Raw genomic sequence first — 23,475 nt, 5'->3', positions numbered from 1 at the left:
TTGAGAGGACACAGAAGAACAGAATGGCTGGGAAACAGTCAGCTGCCCTAACATCTGTGAACCAACTGCTTCTGGTCATGCGAGCTACAGATTATCATGATGCACACACTTTGTCAGCTGTTCAAATAATGCACTGCTCTGTTGACAAATGAATTGAGGTAGAGATTACAGTGATATGTTACTCTATTATGTGATAATGGATGGATGGATTTTTTATAGAAGAGTCAAAAACATCACCTAGTTTTGGAGTTGGTTCCATTTTTCATACTTAAGTACTTTGTGCACTATGAATGTGGATTTCACCGTGCAATGACCTGCTTTCTACATGTATTATACAATATATTTTGATGTATTATTTAAGAAAAATACCAGGGCGACATATAAGTAGTAGCAGAGTGTCTTGGTTGGGGTGAGATTCGCTCATGTGGAATACTGTACCTTGGGCAGCATGTCAAAGACACGGACGTGAGTGGATGTTATCGCAACCACTACAAGGGACACATCCTGTCCCTTGATTGCAAGCTCGAAGTGTATTTAAGGTTATATCGATTACGAGACAGAAATAGTTCTGTCAATACAGATACAGCTCTCTAGTGCTCGAGCTCAATAGCAGAGGAGGTGAAGTGGATTGGTTTCATTTGAAAGGACAAATGTCACGGTGTTGAGCTTATTTGTAACAGTGCAGAGTCGTCACCGTCACATAATTGTCACTGTCATCTCTGCCACCGTTCCAGCTCCAGCCGCTGCGTGTACGCCTTGGGGTGTACACTGTGGTGGATGCTGCATGCACCATAGTGGGTTAATGGCTTAAGCTCTCTACCCGCTGAGTACGGAAGCAATAAAGGCAGAATGCGTGCATGCGCCGCGCGCACAACTATGTGTGTTATATACTTACCTAGTGTTTTTTTAATTTCCTGTGTAGCTGAGCTGGAAGATACAGACAACAATAGCTATCTAATGTTACAGGGATGGTAGGGTTTTTATTTTCTGTGCTGGGGCCATGTCAGTGCCTCTGGTAGCACTGAGGCTTATGGGGTTTTGTAGGGTTTCATTCATTTCCATGAATCCTGCATAGTAGCTTTTTTTTGCCTGTGAAGTTGACTACGCGAGTTATGGGAATATCCAGAAGCATAAAAGGGTTAAAGAGCGGCACGTTTGTGTGCAACGGACATGACATAGCACGGTCTGCCCACCTTGTCATAGCCGTTACGAGAAAGGCAAGTGGAGATCGGAGTTGACGGATGAATAAACAAACAAATGACCCAATGAGCGCTCAGAGCGGGGATCTAAAATGAGGAGGTCTATCAAAATAGCTTGCAAAATCTGTCTGCTCTCGATGGTTGGACAGACATTATCAGCTGTTGATCTCCCCCCCCCCCCCTCCCCCCCAGTGCTCACTCACTCGCTCTTTCTCTCTCCCCCTCTCATTTTCTCTCTCATTATTTCTCTCTGGCTAGACCCCGAGGTCTCCCCTCTACTTTTACCCAATCTTGCTCTCTTGCCTTCTCCCCCAAGCTTTCTCTCCCTCCCAGCTCTGTGTGCCCAGTTCCCTCTCCAATCTCTCTCCTCCCCCATGCCTCTTAATACCCCCCGACCTCTTGTGCATTATCTTAATCTCTGTCTTTTGTCATCTCATTATAGTAGTGTTTATTTGGGGCAAGGGTTGTGGGGGTAGGGGTACATGCCGGGCAAGACTGTGGTTAGTCTAAATTTTACTGTAGCCCCTGTACATAAGATCCTACGGGACAGGCAGACAGACAGACAGGCGGAGATTTATACTTACTTAGCCACAGCAACACAGCTCCTAAATCTAGCCTATGTTCTTAATGAAATGTTGGCGTTGTCTGAAACCAAAGTCTCTTTAACTCGTTAAGACATTGGTTAGAGAAGTGAAGATGCTTGAGAGGGTTACCAAGTGTCATTTTTCTGAACTGCTGTCATAAAGAATATTCTCAGGGTTTTGGCTGGTTACTCACTTCTTCCTCTCTCTTCCCTCTCTCTTTTTACCTTGGCAACTGGAAGTTGTGTCAGTTCTGTCTTGGATGACAGTCAGTGTAACCTCTGACTCAAACAGTAAGAATTAGTTTTCTCCCACTGAATTCCCAGCCACTTTCTTGATTTTGCCCTTCACCCTCCTGCTACTGAGAGACCTGATCCAAAAAAAGCACCACATAAAGTCACAGCCAATGACCATTATGAAAAACCCAATAGTCCATTTACCAAAAAAAAGGGTCACTCAAATGTGACAGTGGAAATTCCACCGTGACAGCCAAGGCATCTGGATCTGGGGGTAACAGTTCCTCTAGAGCTCAGGAAGGCAGTAGCAATTAGCCATCCCCTACATCTAGTTAGTTCGAAGCTTGGTGTCAATTCGAGCAACATGGCATTATCCTGAAAATGTCAGCGGGCTTACAGTGCATTCGGAAAGTATTCAGACCCCTTCACTTTTTCACGTTACAGCCTTACATACGGACCACACTGCTCGGGTTGGAAAATAAATGTACACATACATGTTATTCAATCATTGCACCCACACTGCTCGTGCACGTCAACGAGAGTCTGCGTAGCCAGGCACTAAAATAGAACTTGGTTCTATTTGTGATGCTCGACATGCTGTAAGTCCTGCCTCTCCCATCTCCTCATTGGTTTTTAGGAGCATATACCCACGTGGGTGATTGAAATGATGACACCTCAACTGTGGGGCTCTATAGACTAGGATATTGAGATAAGTGAGCAACACTTTGCTCTCATACAGTTACACACACATGTGCACGGGTTTGCTTCACGCTGTTCACAGGGTGGTAGCCAGGGCACCAGGGCCTGGCGCTTCATCACTCTTAGTTGTTGTGGAAATTTACCCACTATGCTGTTTACTTTCTCCATCTACTTCGTACTGTATCTTTGAGTCTACCTTTTGCCAAACTAGCCTATTGTCTAGTTTGGCTATAACACCGAACATATGTTTTGTGATAACTGCACTGTGATTGAAATTTTGTGGGGGATTCTAATTTTTACTTAATTGTTAAGAATCTCAATTTTTTTTAAATATTTTAACGTTCACACCCCTAATCTCTACCATCACTTTTATAATGGCATCTTGGCGCATGGTTAGTTAATGTCTCTCAGTAGAACACATAGAAATGTAAATGATGAAATATGTTTTTTAATCTCTCGTTCTTTTATATTACATTTCCATTTATCTCATATTGTTTCATTTCTCTCTTATATCCTGTTCGACCCCCACACACCCTCTCTTCCCTTTTTTTCCCTCTCGTCTTTGACTTTCTCACTTTCCCGACCTCTCTCTCGCTCTCATCTTCCGTTCGTCTCTGTTTCTCTCTTTTCATCCTGGAGAAGTGGAGTGGGTGAAGTGCTGTGGCTAGGGCTGTTAGGGTCTAATGATGGTGTTCGAAAGAGATGCAGCGGCTCCCTCAGCCCAGCAGTAAACAATCAGGCACAGTCCTCTCTCTCTGGCTGCCGTTTTACGATCCCATAACCTATTGTGTATTTTTCTTTGCGTTATTTTGTACATAATGTTACTACCACCAAGTCTTATGACCGAAAAGAGCTTCTAGATATTAGGACAGAGATTACTCACCCCATACTGGAGGAATACTTTTTCTTCAACTAGTCGTATGGGAAGGATTTACTTCAGACGCCCGACAAGGCCCTCATCCCCATAATTTGCAGGAGAAAGAGACTGAGGTATCGTGGACGAAGATCCGGGTGCCTTGTTAGGATCCGTCGCCGGGAGGGTAATCTACTTTTACCATCAGTCCTATTCGCCAACGTACAATCAACTGATAACAAAATAGACGGACTATGATCACAAACAAAAACTAAAGCAGGAAGCACCAGTGACTCTGTCAGTAAGAAAGTGGTCAGATGAAGCAGATGCTAAGCTACAGGACTGTTTTGCTAGCACAAACTGCAATATCTTCCGGTATTCTTCTGATGACATTGAGGAGTACACCACATCAGTCACTGGCTTCATCAATAAGTGCATCGATGACGTCGTCCCCACAGTGACCGTATGTACAGTTGAAGTCGGAGGTTTACATACACCTTAGCCTAATACATTTAAACTCAGTTTCACACAATTTCTGACATTTAATCCTAGTAAAAATTCCCTGTCTTAGGTCAGTTAGGATCACCACTTCATTTTAAGAATGTAAGAATAATAGTAGATAAAATTATTTATTTCAGCTTTTAATTCTTTCATCACATTCCCAGTGGGTCAGAAGTTTACATACACTCAATTAGTATTTGGTAGCATTGCCTTTAAATTGTATAACTTGGGTCAAACATTTTGGGTAGCCCTCCACAATCTTCCCACAATAAGTTGGGTGAATTTTGGCCCGTTCCTCCTGACAGAACTGGTGTAACGGAGTCTGGTTTGTAAGCCTCCTTGCTCGCACTCGCTTTTTCAGTTCTGCCCACAACTTTTCTATGGGATTGAGGTCAGGGCTTTGTGATGGCCACTCCAATACCTTGACTTTGTTGTCCTTAAGCCATTTTGCCACAACTTTGGAAGTATGCTTGGGGTCATTGTGCATTTGGAAGACCCATTTGTGACCAAGCTTTAACTGATGTCTTGAGATGTTGCTTCTATATATCCACATCATTTCCCTGCCTCATGATGCCATCTATTTTGTGAAGTGCACCAGTCCCTCCTGCAGCAAAGCACCCCCACAACATGATGCTGCCACCCCCGTGCTTCACGGTTGGGATGGGTATTCTTCGGCTTGCAAGCCTCCCCGTTTTTCCTCCAAACATAACGATGGTTATTATGGCCAAACAGTTATATTTTTGTTTCATCAGACCAGAGGGCATTTCTCCAAAAAAGTATGATTTTTGTCCTCATGTGCAGAGGCAAACTGTAGTCTGGTTTTATTATGGTAGTTTTGGAGCAGTGGCTTCTTTCTTGCTGAGCGGCCTTTCAGGTTATGTCGATATAGGACTCGTTTTACTGTGGATATAGATTTTTGTACCTGTTTCCTCCAGCATCTTCGCTAGGTCCTTTACTGCTGTTCTGGGATTGATTTGCACTTTTCGCACCGAAGTGCGTTCATCTCTTGGAGACAGAATGCGTCTCCTTCCTGAGCGGTATGACGGCTGCGTGGTCCCATGGTGTTTATACTTGAGTACTATTGTTTTTACAGATGAACATGGTACATTCAGGCGTTTGAAAATTGCTCCCAAGGAGGAACCAGACTTGTGGAGGTCTACACTTTTTTTTTCTGAGGTCTTGGCTGATTTCTTTTGATTTTCCCATGATGTCAAGTAAAGAGGCACCGAGTTTGAAGGTAGGCCTTGAAATACATTCACAGGTACACCTCCAATTGACTCAAATGATTAGCTTCATTAGCTTGTTTAAGCCATGACATTTTCTGAAATTTTCCAATCCGTTTAAAGGCACAGTCAACTTAGCATATGTAATATTCTGACACACTGGAATAGTGATTATAGTGACATATAAGTGAAATAATATGTAAACAATTGTTTGAAAAATTACCTGTCATGCACAAAGTACAGTGGGCTCTAAAATTACTGGCACCCCTGACTGGCAATGCACAAACAATACTTAAACAATATAATTATGGAGATGTGAAAAATACCTTACTTTATTAATGTTTAAATGGAACCCAACAAAATAATTTATTGATTTAATTAAAAATCAATGTCCTCCATATCAAGGTTTCACAATTAATGGCATCCTTAAATATTATTGTAAATAACATCTACCAAAATTGAACCAGGAATTACAGTGCCTTGCGAAAGTATTCGGCCCCCTTGAACTTTGCGACCTTTTGCCACATTTCAGGCTTTTAACATAAAGATATAAAACTGTATTTTTTGTGAAGAATCAACAACAAGTGGGACACAATCATGAAGTGGAACGACATTTATTGGATATTTCAAACTTTTTTAACAAATCAAAAACTGAAAAATTGTCCGTGCAAAATTATTCAGCCCCCTTAAGTTAATACTTTGTAGCGCCACCTTTTGCTGCAATTACAGCTGTAAGTCGCTTGGGGTATATCTCTATCAGTTTTGCACATCGAGAGACTGAAATTTTTTCCCATTCCTCCTTGCAAAACAGCTCGAGCTCAGTGAGGTTGGATGGAGAGCATTTGTGAACAGCAGTTTTCAGTTCTTTCCACAGATTCTCGATTGGATTCAGGTCTGGACTTTGACTTGGCCATTCTAACACCTGGATATGCTTATTTTTGAACCATTCCATTGTAGATTTTGCTTTATGTTTTGGATCATTGTCTTGTTGGAAGACAAATCTCCGTCCCAGTCTCAGGTCTTTTGCAGACTCCATCAGGTTTTCTTCCAGAATGGTCCTGTGTTTGGCTCCATCCATCTTCCAATCAATTTTAACCATCTTCCCTGTCCCTGCTGAAGAAAAGCAGGCCCAAACCATGATGCTGCCACCACCATGTTTGACAGTGGGGATGGTGTGTTCAGGGTGATGAGCTGTGTTGCTTTTACGCCAAACATAACGTTTTGCATTGTTGCCAAAAAGTTCCATTTTGGTTTCATCTGACCAGAGCACCTTCTTCCACATGTTTGGTGTGTCTCCCAGGTGGCTTGTGGCAAACTTTAAACAACACTTTTTATTGATATCTTTAAGATATGGCTTTCTTCTTGCCACTCTTCCATAAAGGCCAGATTTGTGCAATATACGGCTGATTGTTGTCCTATGGACAGAGTCTCCCACCTCAGGTGTAGATCTCTGCAGTTCATCCAGAGTGATCATGGGCCTCTTGGCTGCATCTCTGATCAGTCTTCTCCTTGTATGAGCTGAAAGTTTAGAGGGACGGCCAGGTCTTGGTAGATTTGCAGTGGTCTGATACTCCTTCCATTTCAATATTATCGCTTGCACAGTGCTCCTTGGGATGTTTAAAGCTTGGGTAATCTTTTTGTATCCAAATCCAGCTTTAAACTTCTTCATAACAGTATCTCGGACCTGCCTGGTGTGTTCCTTGTTCTTCATGATGCTCTCTGCGCTTTTAATGGACCTCTGAGACTATCACAGTGCAGGTGCATTTATACGGAGACTTGATTACACACAGGTGGATTGTATTTATCATCATTAGTCATTTAGGTCAACATTGGATCATTCAGAGATCCTCACTGAACTTCTGGAGAGAGTTTGCTGCACTGAAAGTAAAAGGGGCTGCTGAATAATTTTGCACGCCCAATCTTTCAGTTTTTGATTTGTTAAAAAAGTTTGAAATATCCAATAAATGTCGTTCTACTTCATGATTGTGTCCCACTTGTTGATTCTTCACAAAAAAATACAGTTTTATATCTTTATGTTTGAAGCCTGAAATGTGGCAAAAGGCCGCAAAGTTCAAGGGGGGCGAATACTTTCGCAAGGCACTGTAAATTCCACTTAAGTTTATCTAAGTGTTAAGAAACTATATTGAGCCATTACATCACTTCCTTTTCCACTAGGGTAAAAAAATGGGGTAACGCATGCAATATCCTTTTGTCATCCAACACCATGAACAAAAGAATAGAACTGGCAATTCAGAAGGGACAGATGTTCGTAACCCTTCATAAATCTGGTAATGGCTACAAGAAGATCCACAAACGATTACACTGTCAGGGCAAATTTAAATAAATTCAAAAGATATGGAACATTTGAAAACCTCACGGGTAGAGGACGCAAATGCATTTTGCGTCCAGGATAGGGAGGAGGATGGTGAGAAGCAACAAAATCCACAAGAATCACCGTGAAAGAATTCCAGGCCTTGGTGGCGTCTTGGGGTCACCAGGTTTAAAAAAGCACCATCAGACGCCACCTCCACAACCACAGGCTCTTTGGAAGGGTTGCCAAAAGAAAGCCCTTAATGACCCCAAGACACAGACTCAAGCGCTTGGAGCGCTTGAGCGTCAATACTGGACTAAGATTGAATCGTACTACACCGGCTCCGACGCTTGTTGGATGTGGCAGGGCTTGCAAACTACTATATGACTACAAAGGGAAGCACAGCCGAGAGCTGCCCAGTGACACAAGCCTACCAGACGAGCTAAATTACTTCTATGATCGGTTCGAGATAAGTAACACTGAAGCGTGCATGAGAGCATCAGCTGTTCCAGACGACTGTGTGATCACGCTCTCCGGTGCCGATGCGAGTAAGACCTTTAAACAGGTCAAAATTAACAAGGCCTCAGGGCCAGACAGATTACCAAGACATGTACTCCTCGCATGCGCTGACCAACTGGCAAGTATCTTCACTCACATTTTCAACCTGTCCGAGTCTGTAACACCAACATGTTCCAATCCGACCACCATAGTCCCTGTGCCCAAAAACAATAAGGTAGCACTCACATCTGTAGCCATGAAGTGCTTTGAAAGGCTGGTCATGGCTCACATCAACACCACTACCCTAGACCCACTCCAATACCGCCCCAACAGATCCACAGATGATGCAATCTCTAATGCACTCCACACTGTCCTTTCACACCTGGACAAAAGGAACACCTATGTGAGAATGCCATTCATTGACAAAAGCTCAGCATTCAACACCATAGTGCCCTCAAAGCTCATCACTAAGCTAAGGACCCTGGGACTAAACACCTCCCTCTGCAACTGGATGCTGGAATTCCTGACGGGAAGCCCCCAGGTGGTAAGGGTAGGTAACAACACATCCGCCACGCTGATCCTCAACACGGGGGCCCCTCAGGGGTGCGTGCTCAGTCCCCTCCTGTACTCCCTGTTCACTCATGAGTACATGGCCAGGCATGACTCCAACACCGTCATTAAGTTTGCCGATGACACAACAGTGGTAGGCCTGATCACCGACAATGACAGGACAGCCTATAGGGAGGAATTCAGATCAAGACAAAGGAGATGATTGTGGACTACAGGAAAAGGAGGACCGAGCACACCCCCATTCTCATCGACGAGGCTGTGGAGGAGCAGGTTGAGAGCTTTAAGTTCCTAGGTGTCCACATCATGTGGTACCGGAGCGCCAAGTCTAGGTCCAAGAGGGTTCTAAACAGCTTCTACCCCCAAGCCATAGACTCCTGAACTTCTTATCCAATGGCTACCCAGACTATTTGCATTGCCCCACCCCCCCCCGTATTTTACGCTGTTGCTATGCTCTGTTTTATTATCTATGCAAAGTCACTTTAATAACTCTACCTACATGTACATATTACCTCAGTTACCTCGACTAACCAGTGCCCTGCACATTGACTCTGGAACGGTACTCCCTGTATATAGCTTCACTGTTTTTATTTTACAGCTGCTCTTTTATTTTTTATTTCTTCTTTTTTTTAGGTATTTTTTCTTAACTGCATTGTTGGTTAAGGGCTTGTATGTAAGCATTTCACTAAGGTCTACACCTGTTTTATTCGGTAGCATGTGACTAACATTTTAAATGTATTTTAAGTTTTGGGTATGCTTGTAATTATTAAGGACTGGGGAGTTTTTCAGTGTAAAAAAAAATAAGAAACAGAATGGAGCTAAGCACAGGCAAAATCCTAGAGGAAAACGTGGTTGTCTGCTTTCCACCAGACACTGGGAGATTAATTCACCTTTCAACAGGACAATAACCTAAAACCAATAACCTAAAAACACAAATCCAAATCAACCTTGGAGTTGCTTACCAAGAAGACAGTGAATGTACCTGAGTGGCCGAGTTAGTTTGATTAAAATCTACTTGAAAGTCTATGGCAAGACCTGAAAGTGGTTGTCTAACAATGATCCAACAACCAATTTGACAACCAACCCGGGTGTGAAAAGCTCTTAGACTTACCCAGAAAGACTCACAGCTGTAATTGCCGCCAAAGGTACTTCTACAAAGTATTTACTCAGGAATGTGAATACTTACGTAAATACATTTCATTTTCAATAAATGTGCAAAACATTAAAACATGTTTTCACTTTGCCCTTATGGGGTATTGTGTGTAGATGGGTGAGAAAAATCATCCATTTTGAATTCAGACTGTTGCACAACAAAATGTGAAAATGTCGAGTAAGAATACTTTCTGAAGGCAGTGTATAATGGATAAAATATGTTTTCCCCTCATCATTCTACACACAATACCCCATAACGACAAAGCCAAAAATGGTTATTAAAAAGAAAAAGCTGAAATATTAAATTTACAAAAGTATTCAGACCTTTTACTCAGTACTTTGTTGAAGCACCTTTGGCAGCGATTACAGCCTTGAAGTCTTCTTGGGTATGACACTACAAGCTTGGCACACCTGTATTTGGGGAATTTCTCCCATTCTTCTCTGCAGATCTTCTCAAGTTCCCAAGTGGCACAGCAGTCTAAGCCACTGCATCTCAGTGCAAGATTCATCACTACAGTCCTTGGTTCGAATCCAGGCTGTATCACATCCGGACGTGATTGGGAGTCCCATAGGGGGGCACACAATTGGCCCAGCGTTGTCGGAGTTTGGCTGGGGTAGGCCGTCATTGTAAATAAGAATGTGTTCTTAACTGACTTGCCTAGTTAAATAAAGATTAAATAAAGAAATCCTCTGACAGGTTGGATGTGGAGTGTCGCTGCACAGCTTTTTTCAGGTCTCTCCAGAGATGTTCGATCGGGATCAAGTCCGGACATTCATAGACTTGTCCCAAAGGGACTCCTGCGTTCTCTTGGCTGTGTGCTTAGGGTCGTTGTCCTGTTGGAAGGTGAACCTTCGCCCCGGTCTGAGGTCCTGAGCACTCTGGAGCAGGTTTTCATCAAGGATCTCTCTGTACTTTGCTCTGTTCATCTTTCCCTCGATCCTGACAAGTCTCTCAGTCCCTGCCTCTGAAAACATCCACACAGCATGATGCTGCTACCCATGCTTCACTGTAGGGATGGTGCCAGGTTTCCTCCAGACATGACACTTGGCATTCAGGCCAAACAGTTCAATCTTGGTTTCATCAGAACAGAGAATGTTTCTTATGGTCTGAGAGTTTTTAGGTGCCATTTTGGCAAACTCCAAGTGGGCTGTCCTGTGCCTTTTACTGAGGAGAGCCTTCTGTCTGGTCACTCTACGATACAGGCCTAATTGGTGGAGTGCTGCAGATATGGTTGTCCTTCTGGAAGGTTTTCCCATCTCCACATAGGAACTATGGAGCTCTGTCAGAGTGACCATCAGGTTCTTGGTCACCTCCCTGACCAAGGCCCTCCCTGCTCAGTTTGGCCGGGCGGCCAGCTCTAGAAAGATTCTTGGTGTTTCCAAACTTCTTCCAGTTAAGAATGATGGAGGCCACTGTGTTCTTGGGGACCGTCAATGCTGCAGAAATGTTTTGGTACCCTTCCCCAGATATGTGCCACGACACAATCCTGTCTTGGAGCGCTATGGACAAATCAAATTTTATTGGTCACAAACACATATTTAGCAGATGTTATTGCTGGTGTAGCAAAATGCTTGTGTTCCTAGCTCCAATAATGCATTAGTATCTAACAATTAACAACAATACATCTAAAATAAATATATAAATATTAGATTGTGCAATGTCGTAGTGGCATTGACTAGAATACAGTATATACATCTGAGATGAGTAAAGCAGTATGTAAACAATATTTATACATTGTTAAAGTGACTAGTGTTCCATTATTCAAGTGGCCAGTGATTCCAAGTCTAGGTATATAGCGCAGCAGCCTCTATTGTGCTGCCATATATTGCTACCAGGGTGGAAGGCCTTCCTGTGACATCCGGTGCTGTATGTGTCCTGGAGGGTAGGTAGTTTGCACCCGGTGATGCGTTTGGCAGACCGCACCACCCTCTGGAGAGCCCTGCAGTTGCAAGCTCTGCAGTTGCTGTGCCAGGCTGTGATACAGCCCTATAGTATAGGGTTGAAGTGCTCTGATGTGCACTGTCAACTGTGGGACCTTATATAGACAAGTTTGTGCCTTTCCAAGTCATGATGTCCAATCAATTGAATTTACCACAGGTGGACTCCAAGTTGTAGAAACATCTCAAGGATGATCAAATTTCGAGTTTCATAGCAAAGGGTCTAAATACAAAAATGTCTAAACCTGTTTTCGCTTTGTCATTATGAGGTAATGTGTGTAGATTGATGAGGTATTTGGATGTATTTTTTACATGTAATTTATTTTAGAATAAGGCTGTAACGTAACAAAATGGGGGGAAAGTCAAGGTGTCTGAATACTTTTCGAATGCACTGTATACATCTCTCTATTAATATCTCCATATCCTCTATTGCGTTCTCTCTCTCTACCTTCCCCTCCATCTCTCTTTCCATCCCTCACTCCCTGTCCCCCTCCCTGTTCTTGTTTCTGGTCTTCTCTTTCCGACTCCGTTTAGTTTCATATCACCCCTCTTCACATTTTTCCCTGACATGTTTTCATTCCAGTCATCTGCATTGTGTCTAAAACTAAGATTAGAGTTAGTCTAATTTAGATTTAGTCTAATCACAAAACGGCAGAGATGAGTTTATATGGGTATAATATCATTCCCCTGTACTCAGTTAGGGTCAGTATGTTACTGTGGCTCCTTTTTACTGTACATTGTGGTCCACTGATATTGACGTGTGTGCAGTAGTCTGTAAAACAACAGCGCTTAACCATATGGTATTGATTTCTTAAAACTGGTACACAGCTTATGTGCGTGTGACTGAGGCCTCTTCATTCCAGATTCACAAGGACACACACACAGAAGAAAACACACACACACACACAAAGATGACAAAGACGAAGACTGTACACACATGAACATACATTCAGTGGCCAGTTGATTAGGTACGCAACCCGTTCACAAAAATGGTTCGCTTCTACAGACAGTGAGTCACGTGGCAGTGGCTTGCTATATAAAGCAGGCAGACATGCATTGATGCATTCAGATACTGTTTGAATGTTAGAATGGGCAAAACAAGCGATTAGGGTTGAGATCTAGTCAGTGGGAGTACTGTGGGTGAAAACAGCTTGTTGATGGAGAATGGCAAGAATCGTGCAAGCTATCAGGTTGCCTACAAACAGGCAAATAGCGGCATCTGAACGCACAACTCATCGGCCATTGTCACGGATGGGCTATTGCAGCAGAGACCACCCTGGGTTCCACTCCTATCAGTAGAATTTAGGCTGTTCTGGAGGCAAAAGGGAGTCCAGTACAATACCAGTGTACTGGTATTGTATATGTGTGTGTGTGTCTGTATGGGACAGTGTGCATTTTGTGCTTGGTGCTTTTGTAAATGTATATTGGCTTGTGTTTTCTATCTTCACATTTGGTCATACGTATAAGGAATGAAGAGGAGGCCTTTGTGCATTCAGTAAACGCCTGTCTAATTGCCAGCTAGGGAGAGAGACGTAATCTGGTGTTTATTTTGGCCCAACTCTACCCCTGTACTCCCCCCTCCCTCCCTCAGATGAGGAGGGATGGTGTGGCAGTGTACCCTCTAGTTGTAACAATAAACAGATCGAATTGAAAAATGTTAATAGATTGTTAGTCTTAAACAGGCTTAACAAGTGTGAAATACCAAACAGAATCAATTATGACATAAGGGCTGTAATTCTCTCCAATGTGTGCAGTGCGCACTTGCTCACTTACTGCGCCTCATTCATTGAACATCGATGACTACATACATTCTGTATTATCACAGGTTGTGAAGTATAGTATACGGCACATTTCAGTGTAGGACTACAAAGCAGTTTCGACAGATTAATTTCTGCCTCTCTGGGACATGATGCAGTTTGTATATCCGTGCAGTGCATATATCTGTGTGTGTGACAGTCTGGCGTCATTCCCCACTGGTCTGTCATGTGGAAGGCGAAATCTGTGATGACAGCATGAATGCAGCAGTATTTCCTGTCCAGCTGTTGAGCGAGATCGAGAGAGAGAGAGAGACCCTTTTCAGCAGTGGTCACCAACCTTTTCTGAGTCGAGATTACTTTGAGTCAAAATCCAAGCCCGAGATTTACCACTCAGATTTAATTTTAAACATGACTTAAAAAAACGTAAGCCTAGGCCTTAATAGTTCTGTAGCAATGAGGTTTGTGCAGTAGGCTATAGGCCCAATACATTATCACTGCATATTGGCTATGACTGAATTGCCCTGTCTATGTTATTTTTCTCAGACCATTAAAAAAATTATACATTTGTTTTATTACTAGTGAGGCACAGTTGAGTGAGCATAATTAGCTGAGGGCCTGCATCTGATGGTCAGTCAGAGGGAGGGAAAGAGCAGCGGTGATAGCTTTGATGCTAGCAACTTAGGACACTAAAGAGGCCATTTTACTGACTCTGAAAAACACTGAAAGAAAGTTGCCCAGGGTCCCTGCTCATCTGCGTGAACATGCCTTAGGCATGCTGCAAGGAGGCATGAGCACTGCAGATGTGGCCAGGGCAATAAATTGCGATGTCCTTACTGTGAGACGCCTAAGACAGCGCTACAGGGAGACAGGACGGACAGCTGATCGTCCTCACAGTGGCAGACCACGTGTAACAACACCTGCAAAGGATCGGTACATCCGAACATCACACCTGCGGGACAGGTACAGATGGCAACAACAACTGCCTGAACGCACCAGGAACGCACAATTCCTCCATCAGTGCGCCGACTGTCTGCAATAGGCTGAGAGATGCTGGACTGAGGGCTTGTAGGCCTGTTGTAAGGCAGGTCCTCACCAGACATCACTGGCAACAACGTAGCCTATGGGGAAAAAAACACCGTCGCTGGACCAGACAGGACTGGCAAAAAGTGCTCCTCACTGACGAGTCACGGTTTTGTCTCACCAGAGGTGATGGTCGGATTCGCGTTTATCGTCAAAGGAATGAGCGTTACACTGAGGCCTGTACTCTGGAGCGGGAGGTGGAGGGTCCGTCGTGGTCTGGGGCAGTGTGTCACAGCATCATCGGACTGAGCTTGTTGTCATTGCAGGCAATCTCAACGCTGTGCGTTACAGGGAAGACATCCTCCTCCCTTATGTGGTACCCTTCCTGCAGGCTCATCCTGACATGACCCTCCAGCATGACAATGCCACCACGCACAGAACGAGCAGTATGGCTGATTTTCTGTAAGACAGGAATGTCAGTGTTCTGCCATGGCCAGTGAAGAGCACTGATTTCAATCCCATTGAGCACATCTGTTGGATCGGAGGGTGAGGGCTAGGGACATTCCCCCCAGAATTGTCCGGGAACTTGCAGGTGCCTTGTTGGAAGAGTGGGGTAACATCTCACAGCAAGAACGGGCAAATCTGGTGCAGTCCATGAGGAGGAGATGCACTGCAGTACTTAATGCAGCTGGTGGCCACACCAGATACTGACTGTTACTTTTAAAAAATTGCATTTATTTAACCTTTAACGAGGCAAGTCAGTTGAGAACACATTTTTATTTACAATGACGGCCTACACCGGCCAAACTCAGACGACGCTGGGCCAATTGTGCGCCGCCCTATGGGACTCCCAATCACAGCCGGTTGTGATACAGTCTGGATTCGAATCAGGTTGTCTGTAGTGACGCCTCTAGCTGAGATGCAGTGCCATAGACCACTGCGCCACTTGGGAGCTTTTGATTTTTACCCCCCCCCCCCCCCCCCCCCCCCCCCTTTGTTCAGGGACACATTATTCAATTTCTGTTCGTCACATGTCTGTGGAACTTGTTCAGTTTGTCTGTCGTTTAATTTTATGTTCATACAAATATTTACACATGTTAAGTTTGCTGAAACTAAACGCAGCTCACAGTGAGAGGACGTTTCTTTTTTTTACGAGTTTATATGGGCGTTGGTTAAATTGTGATTTTAATGAATAAATCGAAGGCATATTTCTTTCCTGTGAGCGCAGAAAGGTTTTAGCAGAGCGGTAGGAATGGACTCACTGCTCCATGAGCGGAATTTCCAACCACACCGCTCACATGCTCTGCACCCGACTCATTGTTTCTCCACTCTCCCTCCTCTGAGAAAAAGGGGGCAGTCTTCCGGTTGATTTAAAAAAAAACTCAAGTAGCTATACTTATTTATTGCAGTCGCTGGTTGTGGCGTGAGTGGAAGTAGGGAGAACGCGCATTTTGGGGCTTATAAAAGTGTTGAACAAAGTGTTGACAGTTCCGAATAACTTAAACCATAACTCATAACATAGCAGCTCTTTGCTGTATTCATTGAATCTCTCTCTAGTCATCGCGATCGACCGGTTGGTGACCACTGCTTTACAGACATAGAACACCACTACAGTAACGTGTCGATAGTGACATTTGATAACCTTCAGACAATTTTAATGAGTGCCGCCCGCGTCTGTACCCTTTCAGACAGCAGAATTCTGCTACAGCATAGAAGGTTCTGTACTGTTTCCCTGATGACAATACATGTTGCTTATTGATGTGCTGTGTTGTGTTTATGGTAGTGATGGATGTTAGTCCCACTTCAGAAGCGGCATTCCTTTACAGACATGTAAAATGCTTGTTCACTGGCTCCAGAGAAGGTTTTGTGAACCCTTACGGTCAAACATGCCTTAACCAAGACTCTTTCAAGGTGGCACATTCCACATGTTTGAAAAGGGTAAGAAAGAGTTCAAAAATTTAGCAGAAGCTGCTGAAAAAAATGTATCCTACAAATATTTAAATGTACATGTTTTACATTGAAAAGAAAAGAAAGGAAAACTGAAATGCTGAATGGGAGACAAAACAAGCAACAAAATAAGAAAATATGTTCGGAAAAATTAGCTAAAATTAGCTAACGGAGCAAAGAACAGAGAGATCCTTGATGAAAACCTGCTCCAGAGCGCTTAGGACCTCAGGCCGACAGTACAACGACCCTAAGCACACAGCCAAGACAATGCAGGAGTGGCTGGGGACAAGTCCCTGAATGTCCTTGAGTGGCCCAGCAAGAGCCCGGACTTGAACCAGATCGAACATCTCTGGAGAGACCTGAAAAAAACTGTGCAGCGACGCTTCCCATCCAACCTGACAGAGCTTGAGAGGATTTGCAGAGACAAATGGCAGAAACGCCCCAAATACAGGGGTGCCAAGCTTGTAGCGTCATACCCAAGAAGACTCTGAATAATTATGTAAATGTGATATTTCCGTTTAATTTTTTACATTTCTTATCCTGTTTTTGGTTTGTCATTATGTGGTATTGTGTGTAGATTGATGAGGGGGGGGGGACTATTTACAAAATTTTAGAATAATCCTATAATGTAACAAAGTGGAAAAAAGTGAAAGGGTCTGAATACTTTCCGAAGGCACTGTATCATTCTTATTTCTATGGTTTTGAACTGTACAACTTTAGTAATGTGTTCTCTCTCTTTATGCCTTTTTCTCAGCAGGGGTCTACTAAGTCCCTGTCCCATAAGAAGAGGATCTTCCTTCCCAGGTACCAAATGCTTTTTATATTCTGTAGTAAAGGACTTGATTCAATCAATAGCAGAGAGTGATAAATGAGGCCAGTGATATAATCTGGTTAAAGTTGTCTGTCTCTCCGACAGATTTCCATCATATGGACGTTTTGGAGATGTCCGCTTCAAACAGAAGCATGTCTGTTCTGCGAAATAAATGTCAAAATAATTGTATTCTCAAATAAATACACATCTGTTACATTGTGTGTACTGCACTGACATGCATGATTTATGCTGACACTCCGATGTTCAGCTGAAGGGAACTAAATATTATATAACACGCACCACTAGGGCGCTCAACTCAAATAGCGGTGTAGCCTACTGTAGCTACTAGCAAAGTAATTCAAAGTTTATACTTTATTAGTTAAGATTTAACTTTCCAGTGCTGCTATTTTTGTAATGTTATTAAAACAAAATCAGACAACCCCATAGTGGAATAGTTTACCTATTTACCTACACAGCTTGTTGTTGTGTGTTCTATGAGAGATCAATATTCATCTTGAGGCACATCCAATTTACAAGATCTATGAAATCAAATACAGTTTTATTGGTCGCAAAACATACAGTGCCACCAGAGATTCTGGGTTCGAGCCCAGGCTCTGTCACAGCTGGCCGCGACCGGGAGGCCCATGGGGCGACGCACAATTGGCCCAGCGTCGTCCGGGTTTGGCCGGCAGGGATATCCTTGTCTCATCGTGCACTCACAGCTTGTTGTGTGTTCTATGAGAGATCAATATTCATCTTGAGGCACATCCAATTTACAAGATCTATGAAATCAAATACAGTTTTATTGGTCGCAAAACATACAGTGCCACCAGAGATTCTGGGTTCGAGCCCAGGCTCTGTCGCAGCTGGCCGCGACCGGGATGGCCCATGGGGCGACGCACAATTGGCCCAGCGTCGTCCGGGTTTGGCCGGCAGGGATATCCTTGTCTCATCGTGCACTCACGACTCCTGTGGCGGCCCGGGCGCAGTGCACTCTGACCAGGGCGCCAGGTGTACGGTGTTTCCTCCGACATATTGGTGTGGCTGGCTTCAAGAAGCAGTGCGGCTAGGTTGGGTTGTGTTTCGGAGGATGCGTGGCTCTCGACGTTCACCTCTCCCGAGTCCGTATGGACTCAGCGATGAGAAAAGACTGTAACTACTACTAATTGGATACCATGAAATGAAAGGAGAAGAAATGGGGTAGAAGAAAAAAGACATCTATCCTATAATGACAAAGCAAATTCAGACCCTTTGCTATGAGATTTGAAATTGCCATTATGTGCATCCTGTTTCCATTGATCATCCTTGTGATGATTCTTCAACTTGTTGGAGTGCACCTGTGGTAAATTCAATTGATTGGAAAGGCACCCACCTCAGTCCCACAGTTTACAGCGCATGTCAGAGCAAAAACCAAGCCATGACGTTAAAGAAATGATCTGTAGAGCTCTGAGACAGGATTGTGTTACCTGTGGTACCAACACATTTCTGAAGAATTGAAGGTCCCCAAGAAAACAGTGGCCTCCGTCATCAACGTACAGAGAGATCCTTGATCCTTGATGAGATCCTTGATGAAAACCTGCTCCAGAGCGCTCAGGACCTCAGACTGGGGGTCAATGACAATGCATGAACCAAGACAATGCATGAGTGGCTTGGGGACAAGTCTCTGAATGTCCTTGAGTGGTCCAGGCAGAGCCCGGACTTGAACCAGATCGAACATCTCTGGAGAGACCTGAAAACACCTGTGCAGCGACGCTCCACATCCAACCTGACGGGGCTTGAGAGGATCAGCGGAGAAGAATGGGAGAAACTCCCCAAATACAGGTTTGCCAGGCATACCCCTGAAGACTCGAGGCTGTAATCGCTGCCAAAAGTGCTTCAACAAAGTACGGAGTAAAGGGTCTGAATACTTACGGAAACGTGATATTTCAGTTAAAAATGTAGTTTGAACTTGTTTTTGCTTTGTCATTATGGGGTATTGTGTGTAGATTGATGAGGAGGGAAAACAATTTTATAGTAAGGCTGTAAATTAACAAAATGTGGAAAAAGTGAAGGGGTCTGAATACTTCCCGGATGCAATGTATTTATTAGGGATCCCCATTAGCTTCTGCCAAACCAGCACAGCCAAGCAGTTTAGTCACCTCAACTTGCTCAATTTCCACATCATTCGTTACGAGACGTAGTTGAGGTTTAGGGTTTAGTGAATGATTTATCCCAAATACAATGCTTTTAGTTTTGTACATTTTTAGGACTATCTTATTCTTTGCTACCCATTCCGATACTAACTGCAGCTCTTTAAGTGTTGCTGTCATTTCTGTCGCTGTAGCAGCTGACGTGTTGAGTTGACCGCATACATAGACACACTGACCTTACTCAAAGCCAGTGGCATGTCGTTAGTAAAGATTTAAAAAACAAGGGGCCTAAACAGCTACCCTGGGGAATTCCTGACACATACGTTGAAGAATCTCAAATATAAAATATATTTTGATTTGTTCATCACTTGGTTACTACGTGTTATTTCATAGTTTTGATGTCTTCACTATTATTCTATAAAGTAGAAAATAGGAAAAAGAAAAATCCTTGAATATGTATGTGTGTGCGCGATGGGATGTATAGACAGGATATGGATAGAATATGTAGTATATCTGAAGAGTAGTATTGCAATGGTTAAATAGGATAGGCCTTGACTAGAATACAGTATATACAGTGCCTTGCGAAAGTATTCGGCCCCCTTGAACTTTGCGACCTTTTGCCACATTTCAGGCTTCAAACATAAAGATATAAAACTGTATTTTTTTGTGAAGAATCAACAACAAGTGGGACACAATCATAAAGTGGAACGACATTTATTGGATATTTCAAACTTTTTTAACAAATCAAAAATTGGGCGTGCAAAATTATTCAGCCCCCTTAAGTTAATACTTTGTAGCGCCACCTGTTGCTGCGATTACAGCTGTAAGTCGCTTGGGGTATGTCTCTCAGTTTTGCACATCGAGAGACTGAAATTTTTTCCCATTCCTCCTTGCAAAACAGCTCGAGCTCAGTGAGGTTGGATGGAGAGCATTTGTGAACAGCAGTTTTCAGTTCTTTTCACAGATTCTCGATTGGATTCAGGTCTGGACTTTGACTTGGCCATTCTAACACCTGGATATGTTTATTTTTGAACCATTCCAATGTAGATTTTGCTTTATGTTTTGGATCATTGTCTTGTTGGAAGACAAATCTCCGTCCCAGTCTCAGGTCTTTTGCAGACTCCATCAGGTTTTCTTCCAGAATGGTCCTGTATTTGGCTCCATCCATCTTCCCATCAATTTTAACCATCTTCCCTGTCCCTGCTGAAGAAAAGCAGGCCCAAACCATGATGCTGCCACCACCATGTTTGACAGTGGGGATGGTGTGTTCAGCTGTGTTGCTTTTACGCCAAACATAACGTTTTGCATTGTTGCCAAAAGTTCAATTTTGGTTTCATCTGACCAGAGCACCTTCTTCCACATGTTTGGTGTGTCTCCCAGGTGGCTTGTGGCAAACTTTAAACAACACTTTTTATGGATATCTTTAAGAAATGGCTTTCTTCTTGCCACTCTTCCATAAAGACCAGATTTGTGCAATATACGAATGATTGTTGTCCTATGGACAGAGTCTCCCACCTCAGCTGTAGATCTCTGCAGTTCATCCAGAGTGATCATGGGCCTCTTGGCTGCATCTCTGATCAGTCTTCTCCTTGTATGAGCTGAAAGTTTAGAGAGACGGCCAGGTCTTGGTAGATTTGCAGTGGTCTGACACTACTTCCATTTCAATATTATCGCATGCACAGTGCTCCTTGGGATGTTTAAAGCTTGGGAAATCTTTTTGTATCCAAATCCGGCTTTAAACTTCTTCACAACAGTATCTCGGACCTGCCTGGTGTGTTCCTTGTTCTTCATGATGCTCTCTGCGCTTTTAACGGACCTCTGAGACTATCAGAGTGCAGGTGCATTTATACGGAGACTTGATTACACACAGGTGGATTGTATTTATCATCATTAGTCATTTAGGTCAACATTGGATCATTCAGAGATCCTCACTGAACTTCTGGAGAGAGTTTGCTGCACTGAAAGTAAAGGGGCTGAATAATTTTGCACGCCCAATTTTTCAGTTTTTGATTTGTTAAAAAAGTTTGAAATATCCAATAAATATCGTTCCAATTCATGATTGTGTCCCACTTGTTGTTGATTCTTCACAAAAAAATACAGTTTTATATCTTTATGTTTGAATCCTGAAATGTGGCAAAAGGTCGCAAAGTTCAAGGGGGCCAAATACTTTCGCAAGGCACTGTATGTATGAAGTGGGTAAAAACAGTATGGAAACATTATTTAAGGGACCAGTGTTCCATGACTATGTACATAGAGTAACAGCCTCTAAGGTGCATGTTAGCGTAACCAGGAGGTAGCCGCCTAGTGACAATGACTGAAGTTGTGGGCAGAGTACCGGGCGGAGGCCGGCTAGTGGTGACTATTTAGCAGTCTGATGGCCTTGAGATAGAAGCTGTTTTTCAGTCTCTCGGTACAAGATTTGATGCACATATACTGACCTCGGGTGGCTGAGGTCGTTGATGATCTTCTTGGCCTTCGCGTGACACCGGGTGCTGTAGGTGTCCCGGAGGGCAGTATGACCCCAGTGAAGCGTTGGGCAGACCGCACCACCCTCTGGAGAGCCCTGCGTTTGCGGACGGTGCAGTTGCCGTACCAAGCGGTGATACAGCCCGACAGGATGCTCTCAATGGTGCATCTGTAAAGGTTTCTTAGGGTCTTAGGGGCCAAGTCGAATTTCTTCAGCCTCCTGAGGTTGAAGAGGCGCCTTCTTGACCACACTGTCTGTGCGGGTGGACCATTTCAGATTATCAGTGATGTGTACGCCAAGGAACTTGAACCTTTTCACTTTCTCCACTGCGGCCTCGTCTGTGTATGGGGGCGTGCTCCCTTTGCTGTCTCCTGAAGTCCACGATCAGCTCCTTTGTTTTGATGAGGTAGAGGTTATTTTTCTGTCCCACTCCGGATAGGAAGGGAAACATGTATTCTGAGGTCCAAGCAGTCACAGGTGTCGTGTCCAATAGGCTAAATGGAATTTAACTTGCCATATAATTACTCCTGTTTATACAAAAATACATTAAATCCACCAGAGAGCATGATTTAGGCACAGAAGATCATTAGCTTCTTTTTTTTTATAGCTTTTTTAAATAGCTGTGGATTGTTTTAAATCGCCAAGGTATAAGCACGCAATTTGGGTAAATAGCTGATTGTTGATTTGCGGCTGTTGGTGAAAAGCATCTAAAATAAGCCTAAGCCTATCGTAGTATTTCAAGATACTGTGGCTGGGGAAAAAAGAGGAGACAAAGAAAAAACGAACTGGTCTTTAGTTAGGCTATCAAAATCCTGAACTCGCAATAGGTTATTGAGCTAACAGTAGCTTATCGTATTGGCACTATAGCCGATGGCATCGGCCATATCACCGGTGAGTGCGCATATTCACTGTCTATCATTGGGCGAGTCCGTGCTCCTGGAAAGCTTTTTTTGGGACAATAATTTCCTCCTCCAGGGTAGATGGACATCATAGTCTACAACATGTATCCCATTTTCATAGGTCTTGATTAGATGGTTGCGTTCAAAGACGAGGCAGTTTTTTGTTGATCTTAGTTTGTCCGTGTTAGCAGAGTAGCCTACCCTGTCACTTTTGTGCTATTAAAGTTCTGCTATTGTCTTCAGTCATGGAATAAAAGTGGCATGGAATTGCATGAAATATGTTTATAAAAGGCCATGTTTTTTTCTCATATTTCTCTTGGCTCCTCCTAAAACATTTCCCTCGAGCTGGGGCTGAGCTCTGGATGTGTGCTAAGAAAGGAGAGGAAAAGCAGAACGGTATTTTTTTTTGCTAACAGTGAGTCAGTTCCCACTGGGCACAACTGGTTGAATCAAGGTTGTTTCGATGTAATCTGTCAACGTATTGTGATGTGGAATCTATGTGCAAAATATATTGGATTTTGAAAAAGTGTAATTAAAATAAACTTGTTTTGAGGGTGAAAGTTCAACATAGAAAAACCTTGTACGAAATATGGTGAATTTGTACCTTCAAAACAACGTCAGATCTTCAACGTTCTATCCAACGTCAGAAAAAAAACTAGACTGGGAAGTACCTCCTAGTGGAGAATT

General features: G+C 43.4%; 1 protein-coding gene across 8 annotated transcripts in view; it reads left to right on the top strand.

Annotated features, from left to right (window-relative positions):
- LOC110493953 (tensin-2) overlaps positions 1 to 23,475 on the top strand; it is an 80,773-nt gene that overhangs the window by 20,810 nt on the left and 36,488 nt on the right. For 5 of the 8 annotated variants that reach the window (XM_036949974.1, XM_036949973.1, XM_036949972.1 and 2 more), the window contains one exon: positions 17,237 to 17,286. In XM_036949974.1, the coding sequence (XP_036805869.1) occupies positions 17,237 to 17,286 (50 nt within the window). The remainder of the gene's footprint in view (positions 1 to 17,236; positions 17,287 to 23,475) is intronic. The other 3 variants (XM_036949975.1, XM_036949971.1, XM_036949977.1) reach the window with 1 other exon arrangement.

The sequence above is a fragment of the Oncorhynchus mykiss genome, chromosome 17 (genome assembly GCF_013265735.2).
Source record: "Oncorhynchus mykiss isolate Arlee chromosome 17, USDA_OmykA_1.1, whole genome shotgun sequence".
NCBI classification, from domain to species: Eukaryota; Metazoa; Chordata; class Actinopteri; order Salmoniformes; family Salmonidae; genus Oncorhynchus; species Oncorhynchus mykiss.
Note: the sequence above shows the minus strand (reverse complement) of the source record. Positions and strands in the feature narration are given on the sequence as shown.